The sequence below is a fragment of the Drosophila gunungcola genome (genome assembly GCF_025200985.1).
Source record: "Drosophila gunungcola strain Sukarami chromosome 2R unlocalized genomic scaffold, Dgunungcola_SK_2 000013F, whole genome shotgun sequence".
NCBI classification, from domain to species: domain Eukaryota; kingdom Metazoa; phylum Arthropoda; class Insecta; order Diptera; family Drosophilidae; genus Drosophila; species Drosophila gunungcola.
Genome location: NW_026453171.1, coordinates 1,167,238 through 1,183,992, shown reverse-complemented (window position 1 = coordinate 1,183,992; position 16,755 = coordinate 1,167,238). Strand labels below are relative to the sequence as shown.

The 16,755-nt window shown below is 41.6% G+C and overlaps 4 protein-coding genes across 5 annotated transcripts; 2 read left to right on the top strand and 2 right to left on the bottom strand.

Moving 5' to 3' along the window:
- Nucleotides 1–136: 136 nt before the first annotated feature.
- LOC128256175 (hairy/enhancer-of-split related with YRPW motif protein) lies at nucleotides 137–3,273 on the bottom strand. 2 transcript variants are annotated; one of them, XM_052986312.1, is made up of 3 exons: nucleotides 2,631–3,273; nucleotides 1,794–1,996; nucleotides 137–1,165 (listed from the first exon to the last, which is right to left on the bottom strand). In XM_052986312.1, the coding sequence occupies exons 1-3, from the start codon at nucleotides 2,864–2,866 to the stop codon at nucleotides 342–344; spliced, it is 1,263 nt and encodes a 420-aa protein (XP_052842272.1). In that variant the 5' UTR covers nucleotides 2,867–3,273; the 3' UTR covers nucleotides 137–341. The 2 variants fall into 2 exon arrangements, with proteins under 2 accessions (XP_052842272.1, XP_052842271.1); XM_052986311.1 differs by having other exon boundaries at nucleotides 1,794–2,008; nucleotides 2,641–3,270.
- Nucleotides 3,274–5,774: 2,501 nt separating this feature from the next.
- On the bottom strand, nucleotides 5,775–7,403 carry LOC128256180 (vacuolar protein-sorting-associated protein 36). The gene is made up of 2 exons (XM_052986318.1): nucleotides 7,150–7,403; nucleotides 5,775–6,960 (listed from the first exon to the last, which is right to left on the bottom strand). Exons 1-2 carry the CDS (start codon nucleotides 7,189–7,191, stop codon nucleotides 6,037–6,039), a joined length of 966 nt encoding a protein of 321 aa, XP_052842278.1. The 5' UTR covers nucleotides 7,192–7,403; the 3' UTR covers nucleotides 5,775–6,036.
- Nucleotides 7,404–10,547: 3,144 nt separating this feature from the next.
- On the top strand, nucleotides 10,548–13,475 carry LOC128256177 (ornithine decarboxylase 1). The gene is made up of 6 exons (XM_052986315.1): nucleotides 10,548–10,860; nucleotides 11,684–11,841; nucleotides 11,903–12,200; nucleotides 12,259–12,507; nucleotides 13,033–13,101; nucleotides 13,162–13,475. The coding sequence occupies exons 1-6, from the start codon at nucleotides 10,588–10,590 to the stop codon at nucleotides 13,300–13,302; spliced, it is 1,188 nt and encodes a 395-aa protein (XP_052842275.1). The 5' UTR covers nucleotides 10,548–10,587; the 3' UTR covers nucleotides 13,303–13,475.
- Nucleotides 13,476–13,951: 476 nt separating this feature from the next.
- On the top strand, nucleotides 13,952–16,682 carry LOC128256178 (ornithine decarboxylase 2-like). The gene is made up of 6 exons (XM_052986316.1): nucleotides 13,952–14,222; nucleotides 14,548–14,705; nucleotides 14,762–15,059; nucleotides 15,125–15,373; nucleotides 16,367–16,435; nucleotides 16,490–16,682. The coding sequence occupies exons 1-6, from the start codon at nucleotides 13,953–13,955 to the stop codon at nucleotides 16,628–16,630; spliced, it is 1,185 nt and encodes a 394-aa protein (XP_052842276.1). The 5' UTR covers nucleotide 13,952; the 3' UTR covers nucleotides 16,631–16,682.
- Nucleotides 16,683–16,755: the final 73 nt, after the last annotated feature.

The following is a 16,755-nucleotide window of genomic DNA, read 5'->3' as shown; positions in this document are numbered from 1 at the left end:
TCAGATCAAGCTTTAGCTCGAACTGATTTTAAACACAGCTCTATACATTATATGTACCAGCAGTTATCAACCTGTCTTCTAAACATTGTATGATATTTTTACTCTTGTTAACCCTGTTTAATAAAATTGCTTGATGTATTATTACTTATACACAAATGCGTTTATTTACAATAGACTCACAAAAGGTTCATAAAAGTAATGTTAAAGAATAAATGAAATGCAAATACTTAAGGTAGGTAATCTCACTGCATGGTTTGCGAAACTTAAGACTATCACACTTGTTTTCCTCTGACTAGAGATCCTGTCCTGATTTCCCATCTCACTGTTCACGGCATATCCGACTAGTAGGCCATCTCGGCGCCCCAGGGTCGATAGGGTTTGGCTCCGTTGGGCGTGGCATACTGCAGGACGCTGGAATTGTTGTAGTCCTGACCCCCGCTCCCAGGATACTGAGGAGCGGCACTGTAGCTGAGACCCTCGGAACCCACGGCCGCTGGACGATTGCTGTTGGTCAGTTCGATATAGGTGGGTATCTGCTGTTGCTCGGGATGCACAACGCTGTGATCGTGGGTGTAGTGTTGCTGCTGTGGCGATTGAGGGGTAGTTTGGGTCCTTTGCTGTTGCTGTTGCTGTTGGTGTTGTTGTTGCTGCTGGTGGTGCTGCTGCTGCTGCTGCTGCTGCTGTTGTTGCTGCTGCTGTTGCTGCTGCTGCTGCTGTGGCTGTTGGTTGCTGCTTTCAGAGTGAAGATCATGGGTGGGCAGAGATTCACCTCCACTTGTCCGGGAGACACTGGTTCTTCCGCCAAGTTGCTGTGTCTGCTGCGAAGGCGAAGCACTCAGTGTGGGATAGCTGGAGACATAGGCACCCGGATTCGCAGAAGCCGCATAGCTCTGGTAGGGAGCCGATGCACAGTTCGGCTGATAGCCAGAGGAACTGGGAGTGGCTGTTGGCCAACCGCCGGGACTGGCGCAACTCTTGGCCGACAACTCGCGCTGTTGCACAAAGTACTGCAGGTGGGACATGAGACGCAGGCGCAGCGGATCCTGGATGTCCATGCCCTCGATGGTGACCAGGTAGCGGGCCACCTCGGCGGCGCACTCGCGGAACCCGATGATGTGGTAGTCCATGGCCACGCGCTGCGGGTCATAGCTCAGCGAGTCGAGAGCTGAAAGAACACGGAGACGAGAGAAGGTGGAGAAAGTCAATAAGCTGTCTAATCCTGGCTCGTCGGAACAATTAAAATAGCTGTTCCCACGCAACATGCATAAAGAACAGAACAACCCCCGTGTCCTCATACGGGATGACTGGTGAGGTGGCCATCAGGGGGTGGTGGTAGCTTTACCACTAGCAGCGTGGGAAGCCCCGAGAATCGAGATTCACTTGGGCGTTAGGGTGGTAATAGTGGTGGTGGTAGTAGTGGTGGTGCTGCTGCTTTGTTTACGGCAATCATAACTTTCCCACAACACGACCCTGTTCGGGACAACAGGTCAGGATTGTTTACCCAGATTTGTGATAATTTGCCGCATATTGTATTTAATCTTGTGACTCAATTGCTTCCCACAGCGAGTATTTTGTTTAGGGATTTTAGTTGGACTTTGGACTTTCCCATGATACTGTTTATTATAATAACTCTTTACCAAATTGGCAAAATGATTTAAAATGGTCTAAGTTAGTCTTCTTTATACTTTTCATATTCTGATATTTTTTATCTTTCTTACTTAAAATGTCCTAATGTAGTAATGCAATGTACATTTAGCCCCATTTTTTAACGACACTAGCAAATTGACACTTACTTTTCGATTGCAAGTTCTTCAGATGTTCCACGGTCAGCTGAAGGATCTCTGCCTTCTCCAGCTTGGCGGATCCCTGCTTCTCGTAGGCAGAGGGCACCAGGCGTTTCAGCTCCGTCAACGAGGAGTTGATTCGATCCCTGCGCTTCTTCTCGATCACTCCGCGACGCTTCTTGCGGCTCATCAGTTGGCAGCTGCCCGGTTCACTTGGCGAGATTCTAAAAGGTGAATAAAGATAAGGTTTCAGATTTAATATGAGGATTTTTAGGAAATTATTTAGTCCTAGCACCCTAAACTTTAACCCTATCTTTGGAATTGTTTAAACTTATTTAAACGCACTTCTCTTAACAGTAGATTTGAATTTCTCAAACTCGATTTTATCATTAAACTGTCTGTCTTAAAGATGCAAGCGAATTATACATGTTATTGATATTATGTTCTATAATTCATTCCTTTTTATAATGCTAGAGAGCCACTTAGTTTGGCTTAAAGAGAATTTAAGTTAATAATTTGTCAGTCATGGAAACTGATCAGAAAATGTCTTTTGATAAAAAAAGTACGACTTCGGATACGTTTCACAAGAACAAGATTTTTTTTTATGAATTATTGCACCAATTTCTTTTTATAAGTTTAAATACTTGAGGTCTTAATATAAATTTAGGAACTAGGCTTGCACTTGTCGATAGATTAGTTTGTTTATTCTGATTCACTAAATGTATATGTATATGATGAAGCACACACACGAAACACTCTTTTTTATCAAAACTTAAAGCACATTTTAAGATGTTGATCTTTCACAAAACTGTGTAACCAAATGATAACCCCATTTTAGCAAATCACGTATACGCACTGTTCTTTGGAGGACTCCTCGGAGTAGAGATCGTCGCAGTCGCTCTCGGAGAGCGTCCGCTTGAGGCTGCCGTGTCCGTGACTGTGACTCTGGCCGTGTCCGTGACTGTGGTTGCTGTGGGCGCTGTGGTGGCTCTGCGGCGGCGGCACCCAGTGGCTCTGGGTGGGCGTAACTCCCACGGTGGTGGTGCCGCCAACCGGCATGACCACTCCGGGTCCGGCGGCATAGCCCCAATGATGCAGCGACGGCGCGTTCACGTGCATGTTGTGATCCATTGTTTGTTTGCTACTGTTTATTTGCTGCTCCTGCGCACTTGACACTGTAGCTGTAGTGTTGATGTTGATGTTGATGTTGCTGGGCGAGTGTTGCGTGCTGCGTGTTGCTAGTTGGACTGGCAGCAAGTTGCAAGTTGCTAGTTGCTTGAGATAAAGTGCTGGACCGGGCTAGCGGAGCTAGTTTGAGCACGTGACTTATCGTGTGCGCGAACGGCGTTCGACTGATTCTGCAGCACACGTCGAGCGGACGACCTGCCCTCCGCTGCCGCCGCTCAACCCCTTTTTACCGCCGGCGGCAGCCGTCCAATAAGATGCAGCAGCAACCACCCCCTTGGCAACGCGTGCTGGCCGGGATTGCCTGCCCGCCAGGATTGGGGTAGGAAATGTGTGCCGTGCCGGGCGGCGATCACTGCCAAGTGAGCAAGTGAGTAAGTGTGAGTAAGTGAGCAAGGAAGTGTGTGTGTGTGTGTGTGTGTGTGTGTGTGTGTGTGCGACAGGGAGCGGCAATCCAAATGAGCAAGCCCTGTTGTCTGTCATCGATTTCGATTGTATCGCCGCCTTGCATCTGATACAGCGACTCCAGCAGCATCTGCAACATGGCCACTAATCGTCGGCGCCGTGGGCGACAAACTGGCGACGTCCGTCGTCCACTTGTTCGCCGACTGGAGCGGCTGCAGCGGGCCATGGAGAACGAGAACGGGAACTAGAACGGGAACGGGAACTCAAACTGGAGCACGCGCCGGTCGTGTGGCATCGCGTGGCGCCGGAAAAGCCCCAACAAGTGCAACGGCCGCCGTTGACCTTTATCTTGGCATTGGGCCGTATGCCGTATGCCGAATGCCGAATGCCGAATGCCGTATGCCGGTTGGCCCACACATTTCTAGGTCAGTGTTGGCTCAAGGTTGCGGCATCAGACATCCAGAACGGGAACGGGAACAGTGGCAGAAGCAGAAGCAGGAGCACGAGCGGGAGCCGAGATAACAGCAGCAGGTGACAGAAGTTGACCTAGAAATTGCCTGAGGTACAATCCATTTGATGGCCTAAACGTGTGGTTGGTGCGCAAATTTGGGCTTCTTATCAGCTTGGCTTTCTTTTCTATTCGAAAAAATGTTTGATATACAAAAATTGTTTGTTAAAATAATATCATTTTTATTATAGTATTTTTTTGTTTATTTTTTTTATTAGAGAGTTAACCTGGTATTAACGCTAGTCGAAGTATGTATTTTAATAAAATTACAATTGTGAATTTCAACGTTTGATCCCTAAATTAGTTTAATAAATAGTTGGACAAAAATGTAAAACTAATTAAAACATTGTTAAAACCCTCTTAGAGTAAAGAAGTTAAGATAAAGTTTGTAAAATGTATTCCCACCTTTGGCTTCTATTACTTTTGAAGGTGTCTTGGTACCGAATTAGAAGGATCTCTGGAGATATCTCTTTTATTTATTTTTTATTTTGTTTATCGAAACTGTTATTTAGCGTTTTAAAAGTAAGGACTTTGAGGTGGCCAGAACAAAGTGTTACGACCAACATCTTTTAAGAATATTTTGTTGAATCATAAAGGACTCTATAAATTACCACGTCCACGCCTCACAAACACATTCAATAGTCTTAAAATGGTTTTGATAAATTACGACTATTATGACTGGTGTATACTGGTCCCATTAAATTTTATAAAAAATGGCCGATGGTGAATTGCAAAGGATATAAATATACCCTGATCCGAACTGATGTTAAACTGGATTTGCGATTAGGAAAGTTTAATATTACGTATACATTGTCTCCATAACTGCACTACAAATTTTATGTCATAACAAATATGATTAGCTTACAAAAAAGTAACTAGTAGTAACTAGTATGTATTGCTCTGAAAATCTTAACATATATATTATTACTTGTCTGTCTGTTTGAGAATCAAGATTAAAAAAGTAGATCCAGTTAAGATAAGATTAAGTTGTTTTTTGATTAAGTTTTCACTTATGTAAATCTCGTAAACACTTTATTAAAAAGTTATATTAATTTTTTTTTTAATATTTTTTATTATTCCTACGTGAAACACCTTTAGTGCTTTGAGTGAAATACATATTCAATTTAAGTTTATAACTGAAATTTTGTTTTTTTAAGATATATATAATATAAATATATTATCTGAAAAGGTCCAAACCCTTAAAAATCATTTGATTAATTTCATAGCAATAAAGTTATTCTCCAAAACCGAAAATCGAACATTCCATTTGTCATGGATCTTAGTTATTATTATAACATTATTAAATTACAACCTGATAAATATAATATATTATATAAGAAAACAAACTTATTTTTCTCTCCCTCTAATTCCAAAAAAAAAATTGCAACATTTTTTTCCATTTTCTCGATTAATTTTGATTGTCGTGGCGTAAGCTTTATAATAATGGCATGCCATATCAGTTTCAAAAATGTACACAAAAATCGAAATTTATAAAAAGTGCTTTTAATTTGATTCGGCATGCTGTCGCTCAGGTTTCAACTGTGGCAAACAGCAAAGTGGAAATGCCTAATGGCCAATGCCAGTGCCAGTGGGCCAGTGGTAGTGCCAGCGTGGGACAAACTCTGGAAGTCGGAAATCGCCGGAACCCACCCCTAATCAAGTGGATGGATAGTGCAGGGCAATCGCCATGGAGCAATACATATAGCGGCGAACACTGCCACACTGCCGCACCACCGAAGGACTGAAATCGCGGCCGTGGCTCGTGGGAAAGCCAAAGGTCTACGGATTCTCACGAGCGGCCAGCACGTGCGGGTCGTGCGCCGGCATGGATCGATGGAGGAGGGGGGGGTGGCGTCGAACTTACTCCCTCCCTTGCACAAAACAAAAGGCCATTCTGGAGTGCATTACTCAAGGTATGGAGCCAAAGGAGCGCCGCACACACATACACACTTTATTGTTAATGGTTATTCTCAAAAACAACTTTCTATAATGAAAATTGCGGTCTACCGACTCAACTACTCAAATACTCAAATACTCGAATACATATTTTATATATATGTAGGTAATTCTCACAAGACTGGTTAACATGCTCAATCGCTGGACGCAAAGTGGAGGTCACGGAGCCGTTGAATTCCCACGTATTCCCGCGAGGATTCAGAAGCTCCTAAGGCAAAGATTACAGTTGTTCCCGGCTGCGGCCGCCGAGTCGTGTCGGTGCAGCTCCAGGCTCAGGGGTTCCGTGTCGTCCACCCAGGTCTCCAGGGTGCAGGAGCTGGACTGGTGGCTGGACTTTTGCGACTGCGAGAGGGATCTGGTGACGGCCGCCGCCTGACGCCACCTGGCATCGAAGTCCTCCCAGCGATCGCAGGTGTCGTCGTCGAGGGAGTTGCCATTGATGTCCCACTTGACGATGGGGAAGTCGTCGTGCGGCGGCTCCATGATGACCACGTTGTGGTAGTTGCCCTCGAACTTGGAGCCCAGACTAATGCTGCAGGGATGATAGCGACTAGCCGGGGCAATCCTCTGCTGTTGCACTTGCTTCCTTGGAGTTGCTACACCCTGCTGCTGCTGTTGCTGCTGCTGCTGCTGCTGCTGCTGCTGCTGTTGCTGCTGCTGCTGTTGTTGCTGCTGCTGTTGCTGCTGCTGCTGCTGCTGCTGCTGCTGCTGGTGATGCTGCTCCTTCTGCTCCTCTAGCTGCAAGTCCAGACTAGAGTTGGAGGGTGTGTGCCGCAGGTAGCGAACATTCTCCTTGTAGTTCACCCGCTCGAACTCAATGCTGGGCAGGGTGGCCAACACCTCGTAGCTGCCGTAGCTCATCAAGTACTTGGTCCGCAGATCGTGCTTGGCATCCTGCGGCGGCTCCTCCACTTCTCTGGCAAAATCCAAGGCCGGATTGCACTCACTCAGCTGCAACTCCTCGTAGATGGCCTCTGTGGCCGAAGGACAATTGCTATTCACATCCAGCTCCAGATGCCGCTGCAGGTCCACCTCCACCTGCACCTCATCGTCCTCATCCCCATCCTCCTCGTCCAGGCGCTGCACGAATAGGTGCTTTGAAGTCGATATCTTGCGCAGGAACTGCAACAACACAAATCGATAATGGGGATAAACTTAGCGTGAACGGTCAACGCGGCGTATGATTAACGTGCCAAAAGCACGGGCTTGTGAACTTTACTGTTTGTATTCATTCGCGGTGGCCGCCATCGATTTTTTATTGATTACCCAGTGGCCACAGCCAACCACCCACACCCACCCAGCCAGACTAACCTTCAGACAGGACTTCTTGGTGCGTCTCAGCAAATGCGACATGCTGACTTGGTGTCTTTGTGTCGCCGCCGATTATACCTCCCAAATTGAACGGTGCAATTACAGTGGCTATTGTTGCCCTTCCATCGGAGTTGTGGCACTGAGCCGGGGCATGTGCCTCATCGCTGCTGCTGCTGCTGCTACTGCCGCCCGTTGGCCTATCCAAACAAAACTGAACAAGGAAGCGCCGAGTCGAACACTCGCAGGTGGCGCAAGGACTTCCCATGCCGCACGAGTTGCCACATGACTCATGGCAGCGGCACGAGTGCACCGAAAAAAAACAAAAATGGGTCTTGGAACTAAGCACCAAAACTAACGCAGTTTGCGACTTTTATTTTTAAATGTCTGCTGTCTTTTTTTCACAGCTTTGTTGCCCACTAATTAGGCAACAGTAAAAAGACGATTTAGAGTAATTTGAGACGTTTTTAAAAACAAATCTCAATAATTCTTTTTTTTTGTCCGTGCTTGGTACGGATATTTTCAAAATTAAATTCTTAAATACTTTACAATACAATTTCGTAATCTAATAATTCAAACTTGGGTTTACTTTAATTGAAAGTAGTCTAAATAGATACAAGTTCACCATGACTATTAATATTTATTTTTAACTTCTAAACGCGAAGTAAAATTTGTATTTTTAAATCAGCTATTTAGAGTGGTTATGTTTATAAAAATAAATCGAATTTTTAAATTAACTTCCAATTGTGGATCGGTGTTTCAATAAAAGAGTATTGCATCAAGAATATGTAAACTCATCAGAGATTTAAATTAATTATTTTTAGATATTTACAATGTTTTAATTATTTTACAAAAGCTTATGGAATGACTAAAAAGAAATTCTAAGCACTCTGGCGCACCGGGTAGCGATTATTAAACAAACGATATTGATATTTCAAAACTTAAAAATCACACTGTTTTTTTTTGTTAGCACAAATAAATATGTAACAAAGTTGTGTTAGACATTATGAGGAACAACTAATGCTTATTAGTTGGCAAAGTGGCGTGCCATTTCTTACTGTGTACTGAGGAGCAGTGCAAGTGCCAGTGAGAGCCTCTGTTGGCACAGGCGCAGTTTAATCCAGGCGCACAGATTGGGAATCTCGAGTGGGTCGCCCCTAATGCGGTAATGGCCCGGCTTCGAGCCCACTCCCCCCTCCCCCCTTCCCATATACCTTACCCCCTGCAGATCCCCTGAAACGAGGGCCCTCGAATCAGCGGTCAAGTGCCTGGGGCGCTAAGCGCTACTGTGGGCCAAAGGTGAGTCCTGCTCCCTGATTATTATTGTTCGTGTGGCTGTTGAGGGCGCCAACTTGGCGCTGCCATCCATGGCAAGTTTATTATGAAACTATTTCTGAAGAGGGTTGCCGCTAAACTTGCGGGAGGTGGTCATATAACTATGGCACAATATATAGTATTTACCATGCAAATTATGTTATAAATAGTGTGTGAATGCCATGAATGTTCATGTGGAAGCGATTTTTTCTATAATTCCTTTGAACAGAAATTAAACGCATGTTGATAATAACACCTTTTTAGTATTTAGAACTTGGCAAGTAACGTGTAATTTTTGGCTTTATAGTTAAATCATTAGTTCAATAATTTGTACAAGCAAATGGGTAAATTATTTTAACTATTATTTAACTAAGTAAATATTTAAGAAAAAATATTACACTATTAATGTAATACAACCACCAAGTAATTGATTTTTTTGTTACTTGCCAATCTTTTTGTTTAATTATATTTATTTACTTTCAATTGAAAAGAGATAATATGTGTATTGGATTGTAATCGTCTATTATAATTAAACACTCTTAGTTCAGTATAAATCTCAAAATTAAACTAACTCATGTTGCTCCATATTTTCTTTGAAAATAGAGCGAGTGAGATTTTGTCTTATCAGCAGTCTGGTTTGAATTTATATTCAAAATAAAGTCTTCCTGACTAAAAATGATAACGAAACGTATTAAAAAGACAGACACAACGTGGAAAAAACTGATTGATAACTCAAATTTCCTCTTTACGTTTGCTGAAATGTGGCTCTGTTTTGATGTAACGATTTCGAACGGGCTAAATATTTAGAAAACCATAGTTTTTGAAAAATAATTAGATAGATTTGAGTTTATTTTCCCCCTAAGCCATAATAGATCTTGATTTCAAATTAAATGCTTTGGGAATTGCTGGGTCTGACGACTGAACTAATGACATTTACATGTAAATTTCCAGCAAATTAACCAAATGATTTAAATGCATTTAGTTGTACAGAAATAGGGCGAAACCAGTTTTACAATTCAGCATGCTTAAAATTGTCGGGGTTTCCGTTTCTGTATTTTTTGTGGGCACTTTTCAGCCTGGCGTCGATTTGTCACATCACTCAAAGTGAGGAGTGCTCGCTGCGGTTTCGGGTTAGCTTTGAAATCGCATTCGAAACTGAAAAACTGATGCCGAGTGAATGATGACACTCGCAGCAAATTGCAATCAAATCGCAATGATTCGGATATATTCGATTCCTTGGATTTTCGAGCATGACAAGATCCTTTTTTCGGTCATCGCTCAATACTCTTGTCTGTGGTTTCTGACAGTTATCATTCTGCGGATTCCAACTCCTATTTTTTTTTTTTTTTTGTTGGTTATAACATCTTCGCCTAAGGCCAAAGGGTGTGCGAAAAAATATTGATGAGCCTAACCAATTAATGGTTGATTGATAGCAGGACACTCCATCGCAAGCTGGCGATGAAGAGCGGCAATTGCCAATATCGATTACAAAAGTTTGATTTTAATTTTTAATTGCCCGTTTGGACGCAGTCGACGAGGGGTGGCATCTAAATTGGCCAGGACAACAGACCACAACCACCCTCCCTGCCGACACGCACACTTCTATTATTATTACTTTTATTATTGTCATTGCCGTGCAATTTTCTAGGGGTGTGTGTAGGGGTTTGATGCGATTACGATTCCAAAGGCGGTGTGAAGTGCGTCATGTCCGCGGGGCAAGTGTCGATTATGCACGACTTGATGGCCACTCCGGCAATTGCTCCGGTTCGAAATTTACATTTTATTAGTTTTACATGCTCGTGCAGCGGCGCGAGGGCATTAAAATTATTTACGATGCCAAATATTGTTGGTTGTAAATTACGCATACTGGCAAATATTCATTCGAATCCAGGGGCGACGGTGTAACGGCTCAGTCTCAATCGCTTGACCTTTTGCCGCTAATTAGTGCCTCATTGTTGCCAGCTGAGGAACACCATCGGTGCGTGCTCTCCTAAATGTTTCGCAAGTCTGTTGCGATTCGGACACAAGTCGTTGACTGATAACAATTGTATACAATATATATTGTATATATATTAAGGGATTAGCTGGAGGGGCTGGAGTGCCATAGTCAGTTGCGAGTAGTGCGAGATGCCGAGCGGTAACCCAGAAATTCAGTACTACGACGGGGACGAACTCAACATCCGCCGGGTGATCGAGCAGTCCGATCTGCAGGCTCTGGACCAGGCCCTCAACATCTGCGACCTGTCCAGTGTGGAGAGGAAGCATCGCCTTTGGCAGAAGCTCCTGCCCCGGATTAAGCCCTACTACGCCGTCAAGTGCAACGACGATCCCGTGGTGGTCAAGCTGCTGGCCGAGTTAGGAGCCGGATTCGACTGCGCCTCTAAAAATGAACTGAAACTGGTGGGTCTCCTATAGAAAGGTTGAATGAATTCAGTGATTGAGCATATGAGATTAAAGTGAGAGACGTGATAATGTATTAGCACTACAACTTTGTGTTACTTAAGAGCAGAAATTGTAATCACTTATAGTAATAAAATAAGCTATTGATTGTACAGAAACCTTAGATTAACCTAGCAACAGACAGTCTTCTTCGCTTTTGTTATTAAATCGAAAACGGGAGCTCACTTTGTGAAGCCGAAGTTTAATACCCTTGTCGTTAAGAAATGGATAAGAAATAATAAAAATAAAAAAAAGAGAGGTATACGCAATTATCAATTTTAAACCGCATTATTAAATTGCAGCCATAATATGTATTTGTCCGATCGGCCAGGTTTTTTTTGTTAAACATTATCAGTGTACGTATAAAAATCGGCAAAAATTTTCTGTGTAACAGATATTTGGCAGCTTATCCTATAGCTATGGCTAACGCATTTTGAGAAAATCTCAAGGCAAATGGTACTTTATTAACTTTGACCTAATTGTAATCATAGTTGAGTCAGTTGAATTCTGATGTAGGAAATCTTTACCTTCCCTTTATTTTTTTTTAAATTTTATTTCTAAGAACAATGCGTATAACCTTCCGTTCTCGTCATCCACTGAAATTGTATACCAGCCAAGTCTGAAAATAAACTACAGATGGTATTAAAGTATAAGTATTTAGTTACTATAAAAATTGTATTTAGGGTTCTGGTAATTTATGTCAAGCAACCCCACTCTTAAGACTTTATCTTTATTCCTTATTTCGTGAATACGTACATAAACACTATCATTTTTAACTTTATAGGTCCTAGGCTTTGATGTGTCACCAGAGCGCATTATCTTTGCGAATCCCTGCCGACCTGTCAGCCATTTGGAGTACGCCAGGGACAACCAGGTGGCCAATGGCACCGTAGACAATGAGTTTGAGGTGTACAAGCTGCACAAGCACTATGCCAACTCCAAGTAAGTCCTACCCAATCTAAACTTTAAGCAGTGCTCATGCTCATCTACTTCTCAATGCCAGCCTAATTGTGAGATTCAAAAGCGAGGCCAAGGAGGCGCAGTGTCCGCTGGGCGATAAGTTTGGCTGCGATGCGGATGTGGATGCCGCTGCCCTAATGCTGCTGGCAAAGTCCTTGGATCTGAAGGTTACTGGCACCAGTTTCCATGTGGGTTCCGGATGCAGCGAGCTGGAGGCCTACGACCGGGCCATCAAGAAGGCAAATAATCTTTTCAAATACGGCGGGCTGCTGGGCTATGACATGGACTTTTTGGACATTGGAGGCGGCTTTCCCGGCAGCGATGACGAAAAGTTTGCGAGGGTAGGTGGAGAAAAAGCTCAGTTGTTAACGCAATGGCACAAAGAAAACTATTTTACAGATAGCCGAGAGTGTCAACACCTCGGTGAAGCGACATTTCCCCGATGAACGTGTCCAAATAATTGCCGAACCAGGACGTTTCTTTGTGGCGGCTGCTTACACATTGGTCTGCAAGATCCATGCCAAGCGGGAGGTTCGCAATGAGTCTGGAAAGCTGGACACCGTGATGTACTACCTTAATGACGGCGTCTATGGATCTTTCAACTGCATTCTGTACGACCATCAAGTGGTGACTGCTGAGCATTATCTAGTAAGTAGTTATTTTAAATATTATTTTTCAGAAGGTGTTTTAAACTTACATTCGGTGCATTTAATGAGATAGTATTTGCATTATGTTTTTAAATGGAAAGCAGTTTGTAGCATTGCTAATTAAGTATCTACACCCAAAAAAAAAAATTGTTCATAGGAAATAAACTATTGTTACAAGAATTTTATACTATTCATATTTCTTAATAAGATGAGTATTAAACTGATACCTTAAAAGTACTGAAACAACACTTAGGCGGCTTAAAATAAGGCTTTACTCTAAAGTTTTCGTCTCGACGGTTTAGAAAAAAAAACTTAGAAGAATAGGGGTTAATTTATTTGTATTGAATTAAAATCTATACTTTAATACTGTCTGTTTTTAATTATCATTTATCAAAACTAAATTTTTGTTTTGTTTTTTTTTGTGTTCAATAGATTTTATTTCACTAAAATAAATTTTTAACTCCAAAACACTTGCGTTTAGGGCATTACTTAAAAAAAAATAAATAAACTTAAAACCATTTTTCAGGATGAAACGAATGTCTTGCCCCAATTGAAGTCACTGATTTGGGGACCCAGTTGCGACGCTTTTGATAAGGTGGGCAAACATTTGGCTTTTGTTCCAGCTATATTAAGACTCGTTTTTCTTACCCCTTAGATATCGGAGAATTTGTTCTTGCCCAACATGAACCGAGGCGATCTTTTGGGATTTCGCAACATGGGAGCCTACACAATGCCCATTGCCAGTCCATTCAATGGATTTGATGTCCCCAAGACTCTGTACTTCCGGGCAATATGACTAAACCGTTTGTTAAAAGCTATTAAATCAACACTGGCTTGCACATGTTATCAACAGGAAATCTTTTCTTGTTTGATTTCAAGTTTTTTCATATTAAAATGTGTGCTAGAGATTTTTTTTGCTACGAAACCAGGAAGTAAAAATACAAATTATTTACAAATCAAAGTTGACAACATTTGAATTTTTTTATTTTTTTTAAATTTTTTTTAGGAGGGGGAGGGAGTTATAGTGTAGAAATAAAAATATTATAACCAAACATTACCTCGAGTTAGTAGGCAAATAAACTTTACCTTTAATAATATATGTTTTGATTTAAGCCAAAAAACAAGTCGCAATTTTTTGCTAGCCTTTTTCAAAACGTTACATACACCAAATTTTTAGCTTTTGGGTATGAAAATATTTTCGATTAGATGAGATGAGTTTTCGACCTATTTTAAGATACTATACATTTAGGATCTTGCACAAAACACAACGTAAAAGTATGCAATATGTTCTGATGAATACATTTTGACTATAGTAGAGCATGATCTTTTATTTTGTTGGTGTGCCAAACCAGGCCGCCTTGTTATGACTTTGCAAATTTCGCACTGATAAGACTTATGAGTTCAAGATCACTCTATCTCAAAGCGGTCAGTTGTAATCTGTGCGAGATGGCGAGCGGTGTCCCCGAAATCCACTTCTACGAGAACGAGCTCAACATCCGTCGGGCGATTGAGCAGTTTGATTTGCAGAACTTGGACCCGGCCCTCAATATCTGCGATCTTTCCAGCTTGGAGCGAAAACTTCGCCTCTGGCAGAAACTGCTGCCCAGGATTAAGCCCCACTACGCCGTCAAGTGCAATGACGATCCGGTTGTGGTCAAGTTTCTGGCGGATCTTGGTACTGGATTCGACTGCGCCTCCAAAAACGAACTCAAATTGGTGGGTTTTCTTTGAGAGTTGTATTTTAACGTTAGCAAATAGGGAAAGCTGCCATAAGTTTTTGTTAATTAAAATATACATTAAAATCTTTTCTTAGAGAACATAGAAAACTATCATGGAATAAATAATCATTTAAGTTTTATTAATTGTTTTTTGTACGTGAATAGACTATAGACGCTACACAATAAACAAAAAGGAAATTAATTTAAAAGTCCTAGCAATTTTTTTATAATAATTAAAAAAAATTAATTTATTTATTTGTCCTGTAACTTATTTGAGATAATAAGGTCATTGAAACTTATTGTAAACTCTGTTGCTTTTGTAGGTTCTTGGCTTGGGCGTTTCACCTGAGCGCATTATCTTTGCACATCCTTGTCGTCCAGTCAGCCACTTGAAGTACGCTAAGGAGCAGATGGTGGTCAATGGCACGGTGGACAATGAGTACGAGGTTTACAAGCTCCATAAGCACTATCCCAACTCCAAGTAAGTCCTACCCAATATAAGCTTTGGTAGTGAGATGATGTGTTCCTCGATTCTAGTCTGATTGTAAGATTCAAAAGTGCGGCCAAGGAGGCACTGTGTCCCTTAAGAGACAAGTATGGATGCGATGCGGAGACGGATGCCGCTGCCCTACTGCTCCTGGCCAAGGCCTTGGATCTGAAGGTTACTGGCACCAGTTTCCATGTGGGTTCCGGATGCAGCGAGGTGGAGGCCTACGACCGGGCCATCGAAAAGGCCGAGAACATCTTCAAGTGCGGCGAGCTTATTGGTCATGACATGGATTTAATGGACATTGGCGGTGGTTTTCCCGGCACCGATGATGCACTGTTCGAGAATGTGAGTTGCAAAACTCTTGTTTTTAATAGATTCCTTAAATATTCAAATATTTGTATATTTTATAGATTGCTGACGCTGTAAACACCTCGCTGCAGCTCCGTTTCCCCGATGAGCGGGTCCAAATAATAGCCGAACCAGGACGTTTCTTTGTGGAGACTGCTTACACTTTGATCTGTAAGATCCATGCCAAGCGGGAGGTCCGAAATAAAGCTGGGAAGTTGGACACATTAATGTATTTTATAAATGCTGGCATTTTCGGAGCCTTTGCCGACTATTTTTACTACCCTGAGGAGGTGAACCCCGAACTTTACCTGGTAAGATATGGAATTACTTTCTCTTGCAGTTTTAAAAAACATGTTTACCATCAATCAGTTCTCTATGGAAACTCCATAATTTTATTTTGTTGAATGCCTTAATTCTTCTTTATCAAAACAGATGCCTTAGGCAGAAATTAAATGCTATATAGCCCACAGATTTCTTAAAATTAAGCATGTATTTTTAAAATCGTAAATAGTTATTTATTTTCCGATTGATCCCGAAATATATATTTATTCCTTCAATTTAAAGAAGACTTTTGGAAAAGTAGACCAAATCAAAACTTTTTTACTTTCCGTAGAAACGGATACACGGAAATGGCTAGATAGCTTCGGCTAATGGTATGCTCTTTTCATATATAGAATTCAGACCACCTGAAATTGAAATCTCTACTTTATTGCTTTGCAAAGATCTAAATTAAAAAACCAAATTTTCTTCTTCACCATTACATTTACCATTTACATTTTAAAACAAGAGGGAACGCTACTGCAATAAGCGGCCGAACAGTGACTGAGCAGCGGCAGATGCGCGGCAGAGCGGCGGCAGAGCGGAGGCAAAACGGCGGCAGAGGGCTTCAAAACCGAATAACTTTTCAATAATTAGCTAGTTTTGAAAATGTTTGTGTCTACCGATAGATATGACCGAAACACACACAGAGTCCAACACTTTACTGTCTAACATGTCACAGAGTGACAGTACATACTTTCACGATTTCTTTTTGAAAAAATCTTGAGCTGCGTAGGAACTAATAAAATTTGCATGCCAAATCCCAAAAAATCTAGCTTCAATAGTTTATGAGATTTCAAAGTTCATACAGGCGGACAGACGGACAGACAGACGGACTTGGCTAGATCGACTCGGCTATTGAACTCATCAAGAATATTTTCTTTAAAATATGTTTTGCAGTCTCGTTAGTTTATATGTACTTTAAATCTTGTTGTTGTTGTTTTAATATTATTTAATTTGAATAAATCAAATTGTAACTATTACAGGAAGACGCTGAAACCTTGCCAAAGTTTAAGTCTGTAATTTGGGGGCCCAGCTGCGATTCCCTAGATAAGGTAAATTATTATTTGAGCCAATCAATATCATGCAATGTTCTACGTATTCCTTAGATATCCGGAGAATTTCTCTTGCCCAATTTGAACGTTGGCGATCTTTTAGGATTTCGCAATATGGGAGCCTACAAAATGCCCATTGCCAGTCCTTTCAATGGATTTGAGGTACCTGAGACAAGGTTCTTTCGAAAAAAGTGACTTAACCACATTTGAACGAAAGAAAAACTATTGATTTTTACCAATAAAGTTAAATTTTTACATGTATAAATATTAAATTTTTAATTAAAACAGAAATATCTGCTTACATATAAATATAAAATATA